Source organism: Anoplophora glabripennis, unplaced genomic scaffold, assembly GCF_000390285.2.
Source record: "Anoplophora glabripennis isolate ALB-LARVAE unplaced genomic scaffold, Agla_2.0 scaffold59, whole genome shotgun sequence".
In the NCBI taxonomy this organism is placed as follows: domain Eukaryota; kingdom Metazoa; phylum Arthropoda; class Insecta; order Coleoptera; family Cerambycidae; genus Anoplophora; species Anoplophora glabripennis.
In genome coordinates, this window is record NW_019425991.1 from 970,994 (window position 1) to 980,271 (window position 9,278).

General features: G+C 33.5%; 1 protein-coding gene across 1 annotated transcript in view; it reads left to right on the plus strand.

The window, feature by feature from the left end:
• Nucleotides 1-8,754, plus strand: part of LOC108906962 (cytochrome P450 4C1-like) — an 11,019-nt gene extending 2,265 nt beyond the window's left edge. The window contains exons 2-10 of the mRNA XM_018710423.1: nucleotides 2,117-2,308; nucleotides 5,739-5,927; nucleotides 5,984-6,053; nucleotides 6,120-6,246; nucleotides 6,385-6,564; nucleotides 6,616-6,684; nucleotides 6,734-6,899; nucleotides 6,950-7,129; nucleotides 7,192-8,754. Coding sequence (XP_018565939.1) covers nucleotides 2,117-2,308; nucleotides 5,739-5,927; nucleotides 5,984-6,053; nucleotides 6,120-6,246; nucleotides 6,385-6,564; nucleotides 6,616-6,684; nucleotides 6,734-6,899; nucleotides 6,950-7,129; nucleotides 7,192-7,352 — 1,334 coding nt within the window. The 3' untranslated portion in view covers nucleotides 7,353-8,754. The remainder of the gene's footprint in view (nucleotides 1-2,116; nucleotides 2,309-5,738; nucleotides 5,928-5,983; nucleotides 6,054-6,119; nucleotides 6,247-6,384; nucleotides 6,565-6,615; nucleotides 6,685-6,733; nucleotides 6,900-6,949; nucleotides 7,130-7,191) is intronic.
• Nucleotides 8,755-9,278: the final 524 nt, after the last annotated feature.

The window sequence follows — 9,278 nt, forward strand, 5'->3', positions numbered from 1 at the left end:
TTCAAAAAAAAAAGTTTAAAAATATTGCAGTCGGCTTCCTCTGAACTGTATTTAGAACCACTTTATTTGACTTGTTATTTTTTGAAATCGGACTATAAATAACGAAGTTATGGGTTGGGGCGTTTAGGAGACACCCTGTATGTATTTTATTTGTACATATGTATATTCTTAATTACAATTTAATTGTAAATTAAAAAATGTAAGTTGTCACTGGTATATAGAAATGCATATTATACATAACATATATATTATTTAATACTTTTCATCGTTTAGGTATAATATCAGGGCAAATAGAACTTTATTTGCCTTGATAATATCCTAATAATTCATGTAAAATTTACATCCGGCAACGCTGTCTAAACTGGGCATTAAATCCGACTCGCCTCTGGCGTCACCTACGAGCTAGGAGCTAAACTTACACTCTCTACTGTACATGCGCAGTTTGAAAGAAGCTGGATATTAGAGCCGGCTTCTTTTCGGGGACTACATTTTAATACATTGCACGAGCCTTCTGTAGCGTAGCTATATATTCTGTGCTAATACCTAAAAGAAGGTTAGGTTACATTGTCAAAAAATTTGTGCAGTCAACTGAATTTGTATCTGTATTAAATTCATTATTCACTTAATTATTAAATATTAAGCATCGTCCATTGAATACGCCCGGTATATGTAAAAAAGATATCCTGGCGAACCGCTGGCGTTCGGCCACCGGTTTTTGTTGAATATTTTTTATAATTTTTTTTTTAATTAGTAGCAGTTAGTTCGATTCACGCACGCATAGAGTTTTGTTGAATATTTCGCTACATTGGAAATAATTAATAATTGTGTATAATTGGTTTTGTGAGTGAACCCTAGGTAGAAGTCGAGTGCATTCCCTTTTCCCTTTCCCTTTACCCCTCGACCTGAAGAAACATCAATTGCATCACATTTTGGTGAGCTCATTTAGTTTAGTTTAGTTTTGTTTTATACAGTTCACTTGAAAAGGGCTATTTGGGCCCCACCATCCATCGACCCATCAGTGTTAAAAAGTGAAAGATTCCAGACAAGATTTTATTTTGTAGTTCCACGATAGTGACAGTGTATTTTTTATAAAGAACTAGAAAATAAGAATAGCGTGCCGATTACATTAAAAACGAGATTCTTATTTCTTACTTTGCTTAATTTTTTAGTTTATGCTGAACTAGTTTTACAATGAACTGAGAAAACAATGCATTTACTACTTCCGAACGTGTGGATGTGGTGTTAGTGTATGGTGCAGACGGAGGAAAGGCGCTCGCGGCTACTAAGTTGTCTCCACACAGTACTCGAAAAGTAACGACACTTTTGAATGAAATATTTCCTCAGCGATGGATAGGACGCTTTGGTCCTGTATCGTGGCCATTTCGGTCACCCGATCTAACTCCAATGGACTTTTATCTTTGAAGTCACTTGAAGTCATTTGTTTACAATACTCCAATTGCTACGGTGGAAGAATTGCGAAATCGTATACAAGAAGTTGCTGACACAATTAGGAGAATACCTGAAATTTGGGAAAATATTCGCCAAAATTGGGTGCGTTGGTGCCATGTTGCATCCGCGCTAATGGGGATCAATTTCAACATTTTCTCTAGAAATGGTAAGTTTTATTTCATTTTGTTCCACATTTTAATGGAGTTTGTTTAGTGCACGCAGTTGGCAACTGCAGATGCCTATGGATGTGGTTTTATTTGCGAACTCTTGCAGTAACAACAATGCATTTAAGATAGTAATTACTATTAATTATTATTATAATAAGAAAATAACAGTTTTTTTAAATATCTATTTTTCTTAGTTTGTACTTTTCCATTGAAAAATTCCCCAAAAATTAAGAAGCATCTTTCTGTCTTTCAACGACGATTTTTTTACTCGGTTGGTATACAGCACGCATCTCATCGTACCGCACACGGACAGGGCCGTTCTAGAGAAAATATTTTGATCCATAATTGAACTTTAATTTACAAAAAGAAAAGCAAAAATATAACTTTTTCGTATAAGACTTTTCTATTACAAATATCGTTAGGAAGCTGTAGTTTAATTTTTATAGATTATACACGCCACACCCTGTATAACAAACTCTCTATGTCGCCGTTATTTCTAGGTTTATTCCCCTTCGCAATGAAGTTGTGCGACGAATATTCAGGCATATTTCGAGTCTGGTTCGGCCCTAGGTTGTTCCTTATTACGTGTCAACCTAAACACTACGAAATTTTGCTACCGCATTGCTTGAGCAAGGACAAATGGTACAGCTTCGGTGAACAAGCCGTAGGTCATGGGCTGTCGACTGCTCCCTGTAAGTACCTCTTCATCGGTACCTCAGAGACGTACAGTTGAGGTACACCTTGTACTTATTATTTTTTGTGCAGATTTGGGGAAAATATAAAATTTTCAAAATACCAACGACGTCTAAGTTTCCTCACTGGTTAACACCATTTGTGTTAACAATCTTCTAATAATGTCAAACTTCAAACTTATTTGCTTTCAAGGCCTTCTCAGTCGGAAAGTTTTATATTTCCCTCAAATCTATACAAAAAATAATAAATAAATACATATTTTTGGAATGCAGCTTCAGTCTTTTTTTTTTGTAATAAAATACAGAAGTTGTGGTCATATCACAAAAACTATAAATATTATCAAATTTAGCTTGGAAAACATGACATGCTACATGATGTGCTATCTCACACAAAAGTAAGCTTGACTACAAATTTAAGTTGGCTGCATTGGCGTTGAAATGCACATTGAATGATTGAAACCTTGCACATAAATATACATTTTCATAAAGTTTCATTTTATATTTGTATTCAAAACATAATTTATTCATAAAATTTCATTATAGAGTTAACATAATGACCAAAATATAAATATAATGTATAAAGCTGAATGATATGTAAACATGTGTGCATGGGGAACAGCAGCACGTGCATATCGTATGCTCTGCGCCCGTCGCATCGATATCCAGCAGATCATAAAGTACCGGTAATAAAAGTGTCGCATACCTGTATTTCATTTCCAAAGTCTATGCAAGCACGCGGCTACCGCACCTTAAGAAGCCATTTGTTTTTACTGAGGTGCAGTAAGAACGATTCGGACCCGGAGTTTGGGGCCTAGCCTGGTTCACTATACAATACTTTTTATTGCAGTCTCCTTAGTCCGCATTAGACATATAAAATTATTTTCAGAACAAATCGTGCATCCCAGACTTTGTGAAAAAAAAAATAAAATAATTGTATCAAGAGTAGTGACTGTAAATCAGATAAGAGTGCTCTATTAATTTTTATATCAAAACAAACTAGTATGAAAAAAAATCCTATAATTTTTAGTAATAATAAACATTTTTATATATTAAAGTATACACTATTTTTTTATAATTTGTTATTTCAAAAAACATCGAGTAATGTACGTGTTGTAGCATATTGCATATTATTATATTTTTTTAATTAACAATTTTGTCGTTTATATCAGTAAATTAACAAAATTAATTGTGAAATGTTGAATGAAAAAAATAAAATAAACAGCACCTGAACATAAATATTCCTTACTTTTTAAAAAATATGTTATATAAGTTTATTATAATTGCACGGTTTCATCATTCAATGTGCATTTCAACATTTCAGATAGCATGTTTTTACTTAAAGATATGAGCTAGCCTGTTTTCCAAGCTCAATTTTAGAAAGCACGTTTTCGTAGTAAAGCGTCGATATTTGAAGAAAGTGCCTTTATAAAGTTCAAACCAAAGAATTCTAACCACTAGAAGGAGCCTTGTGTATTCTCATACATGTGTTTTAACTGTAGCAAACATCTAAACAGAGAACTACCAAATAAATAAAGATAGATAGTGTCAAATGTAAACAATGAGACACAGCGGCAGTGGCGTACTGTCAAGTAAGGCAAAATATTAAAATTTACAAAATACCAATACACATTTGAAACGATTACTCATTTTATAAATAATTTTTACATATTGGCGATATAATGAGACGGTAAAAATTGAAGTAAAATTAATAAACTGTTTTTACTATACTCAAATAGTTTTGACATCACTACTGATTAATTAAATGCTTTTATCCAACACTGGTATATAATGATACTATAATTTCTTTGGTTTTAAAGGAATAATGAGGCCTATAAGTCACTAGTGAGTTATAAGTCATAAGTTATGACTTATAAAACCCACTAGTGACTTATAGAAATCATAAAAAGACAAATGTTTGGTTTGTTTTTCTAGTTTTTATTAGAAAACCAATTTGAAACAGTAATAAGTCAACAAATACTAAAAAAGATAAATTATCTATTCCAGATGTATTTTATATAAACACTTACGGTAGTGTTTATATAAAATAAAATGGTAATATATAAATAGGTAACAAGGTAGAATTTTCTTGGTATTTTTTAAAATGTACCGAATAAAAAAAATGTTAGATAGGTAAGCAGATAGCTAAATTATAGGGTATTAGTTGTAGATACTATATAAAGGATATATAATTTGTTAATTATACTTACTTCACATTTATAATTTTATTACGATTGGGTAAATCCATTCCTATTTCTGATGCAGTTAAAGTTGATCAATGTTTTGCTGATGTGTCACCAAATTTCGAATATATTTCAGAAAGATCTGTAGCCTTATTTGTAGTCGATAACAAGCCTCATTGAGCACTCAGTGTCGATGACGATGGACATGTGGATATATTTTCTGGTTTTTGTTGCGGCAAGTGCAATGACTGTTCCGTGGGAACATCATTTAGAGAAATATTTTCCTTATTAGAACTGCCTGATCTATAAAAATTAAATAAAAAGGTAAAGAGGTACTAGGTAACTGTAAAGGCTTTTTACTTGTATATTTTAATATAAAAGTTTTTTACCTGCTTTAAGTAGAAGCTATTATTGGAATAGCTGATGGCTTTGTCAGAAAATCATTAATCGCAAAATGATCAGAACAAACAAAAATGTTGTTGGTAATATTGACATCACTTAGGGAGAGCTTCCACAAGTTTCTCTGTTCCAGATTCTTAGGAAATCTAAAAAATAGAATAATATACCTATATATAACTCATAATATACTTAAATATATCTTTTTAATAATTTAGATAATGATTTAGTCAGTATTTTATCACTGCTAATTAAGTACTAAATGTACAACACCCTTATGTAATTCCTCAAACGCCTCCATGTTGCCTGTTTACTTACCTGTGAAGAGACCGCTGCTCGCCCCTTTTTAAATAAAACTTTGCAAATAACACACTTTTTAACTATGTCTTCGCACTAAATAAATGTCCATACATAAAAACTACACAACAATAAGAGGAAAATGCCACACTAAACACAAATAAACTTAAATACGTTAATAGCGGCTGCACACTTTTCCTTTGACAGCTGTCATCGACAATCATCGAAATGCGGACGTAGGCGGTAATATTAATTCGACCAATAGAAATTTGTGTCTCCTGAAGATCTGATTTATTTATGTACATTCGCAAACAAATACATCCAAAGCTCCTTCTGGTGGTTACAATTCGCTGGTTCAAATCGTTTTAAGATATCTCGAAAAGGAAACGAGGAAAGAACAGTCGGTTTGGTAAAAACCTTGACTCTCTTGTAGCTCGAAAACGGCAACAGATAGAGAGATGCGGTTTGTGCCATTGTTATTTTCTCGAAAGAAAGAGTAACCCTTGAAAAACCGACGAATTTGAACCACCCGGTACTAAGCAATACTCCCTTTGTAGTAAAAACGTGGAAGAAGCATAGGAAGACCATAATGCCGACTTTTAACCAGAAAATCCTAGATGGGTTCGTGGAGATCTTCTCTGAGCAGTCGCAAATTTTGGTGGAGCAAATGGAAAAGTTTGCCGGAAGAGGGGAATTCGATGTCTTCGAAGAATTGATAACGAAGTGCACAGTTGACATTATTTGTGGTGGGCATGATATTTGTAAGGAAAATCTATTATTTGTGAATATACTTCTTTTTCAGAAACTGCTATGGGGGTGAAGGTCGGTAATCAAACAACTGATGATAGGCCTGTTTCGAAATGGATCGACAGGTAAAGGCTTGTAATTTCAACTTTGTTATTGTTCTGTAACTTATTTCAGCATTTACGACATTCTAGGGTATTGGAAAACATGTTTGTTCGGGCGTTTGTGTTTCATTACCATTTCGACGCCATTTTCAATCTGACAGCCAGGTCGAAGGGCGATCGAGCTGCTCTGAAAAATTTCCATGATTTTTCTGGTTCGGTGAGCATCACACTTTTAATAAATTTTGCACAACTTATTGCATGTCCTTCATAACCTAAATGTTATAGATTATACGAAGGGGTGATAAGCTACTATTTAGAGGTATTGAAGAACAAGGTCACATATTTTCGTTTGTAGGTGATCAAGGAGAAGAAACAATTGCTCGACAAAGCCAGAAAGCAACGCAAAGACTCTGAAGATTTTGTCGAAGAACGCAAGGGGAAAGTATTTTTAGATTATTTATTGGAAATTACTGCCGATGGGAACCAGTTCACTGAGCAAGAATTGAGAGATGAGGTTAACACTTTCGTAATAACTGTAAGTAGCTGATGATTTGTTGATATAAGAAACTACTACATCTTTTCTCAGGGTTCCGACACAACAGCGTCGACAATTGCGTTCGTTCTGATCATGCTCGGACTTCACAAAGACCTGCAGGTAAGGTATCAAACTTCTGGGTATTTCTTATATACCTTATCCGTTCAAGGAAAAAGTGTATGAAGAAATTATTGAAGTGGTAGGTCCAAAAAGGACTGTGGAAAAGGATGATCTGCCCAAACTCTGTCACATGGACAGATTCATTAAAGAAACCCTCAGGCTGTTCCCTGTGGTAGGTTTTATTGCCAGGGCCACTGAAGAAGAAGTCGATCTCGGTAACAACGTAAAATTGCTGAAATTCTTTAATAACGCCAAAACTTTTCAGGGGACCAAGTGATTCCAGGAGGAGTTTCGGTGGTTTTTATGATTCTCAGCACCCACACCAACAAAAGATTCTGGCCAGATCCGTTCAAGTTCGATCCGGACCGATTTCTACCGGAAGAAGTCGAGAAAAGACACCCTTGCGCCTATATACCCTTTTCCTACGGTCGTAGGAACTGCATAGGTATGTAAGCATACCTTGAGGTACACTAATAATGATATTAAAATAATGTGGCCTTGTTTTAGGAATGAAGTACGCCATGATGTCCATGAAGACACTTCTGGCGACGGTGATGAGGAAATTCAAGTTCGATACGTCCTATAAGAGTGTCAAGGAGATCGAGTTGAAGTTTAATACCGTAATGAGACCTAAAGATGGATATAAGCTGTCTCTGGAGCCAAGATAATTCATTGCTATATAATAAACTTTATTATCAAGGTCGAGGGGTTTATTTTTCAAGTTAATGGTTTCTGCAAACTCTGGCATTTTAACTTTTGTTAGATCTCGACCCATTCTGCATTTTAATTTATTTCAACTATATTTTTCTGATAATGTCTTAGCCTATGCTCCATTTTAATAACATGATAATCAAATCAATAATAAATTTTGTAATAACCATTTCAACCATTATCTCGTTAACCTGATTTCATCTCAATATATACATTTCTTTCATTATCTTAGGTATTAGGACTATAACGAATTTCGTTTTTTTTATTTGTTTTATTAGTAATCAGATATTTACAATATACAGGGTGTCACATACTTAGTGTGCAATACTATAGCAGTAGATTCTACGATCAAATATAAGATTATTTTTTCCTATAAACTAGGGTCGAAAATGCTTCCTAAGGGAGCTGGCTACGGCCCCCTAAAAGGGGCCTCAGGAGATCATATTTTTCAAAATATTTCCAAAACCAGTCATTATGAATTTTGGTACGTTGGAGATTCAATAAATGTTCTAACGAACTACACGAAAACTGTTTAAAAATTTTAGTCAGGGGTGTCTCAGGCAGGAGGGCTCACGGGTAAAATGCGCCCCCAATTTTTTGCATGTCAGTATTTTCAAATTTAAACATCAAACTATGATAGATATGAGTTTTTCACAAAAAATTGTACTCTTGATTTACGTCCATAAAACGCTTCGTTTTCGAGAAAAATCGATTTTAAAGTTTTATTACATAATCTCAAGAATGGAAAAGGAGTGCATGAATAAGTAGGTAGGCCAGGAAAACAAACGTTTGTTTACTTGAATTAATTTGACTGATCATTAAACTAAAATTTTTGCTTTCACTTTACGGTGCTGTATTGGATATTAAGTAAAATCTAAAGAAAAAATGCAGAATTTTAATAATAATTAGACATTAATTTTGTATATGGATTTTGTAATGGGAGAGCACTAGCGGCACAAAGGAAATACCAACGGCGATACCAGAAAGGCCACCAAATGATTTTGAAAATACTTTACATCAATTCGATGATAATTCTAATATTTTCAAATGTAAACACCAAAAGATGATAGAAATGGTTTTAAAAAAAAATGGACTCTAGATTTACCTCGATAAACTGTTTCGTTTTCGAAAAGTATCTATTTAGATTTAGAAGTTATATCTCATGCCCGTCTTCTTCATTTCAAACTACAAATTTAGAAACCATTTTTGCATCGTTCAAATCACAAACCGTTTGTAGACTGCATGCGTAGTAGAAATAGTTTGCAAACTATCAGTAATTTACTACAGAAACAAACCTGATATGCACAGTAGTCAACTGAAGTTTTGTAATAAATCAGATAATAAAGAAATTATATACGTTACAGTAATTGCTGAAAATAACTGCCATTTTGTTGAATGCACAACATAGCTCTACTCCTTATTCCATGAGAAACACGAAGAATTTCAACTTCATTATTCCTTAGTATATTAAAGGCCGAATTTATTTTTCTAATAATTTTTCTGTGGCATCTATTTTGGTGTTATAAGCGGTACTATTTAAATGTCCCCATTAATAATAATCTTGTGGATTAAGGTCAGGTGAACGAGGTGGCAGTTTTTCACATTCCTATTATTATGAACTGGAGCTCCTTCGTTCTGAAAGTACATGGTTCCTCTAATATTCAAAGGTATATCTTACAATAAATTAAATAATTCATTTTGTAAAAAATGTAAATAAGCTTCACCGTTAACAGTTTTGTAGAAAAAATAGTGTATGATATACGTGTTAAAAGTGATTTTATTTTGTTCGTGAAGTTAAAAAACTCGCTACGCTCGTTTTTTAATCATCTTCACTCACAAAATAAAATCTTACTTTTAACACGTATATCATAAATAGCTATTTC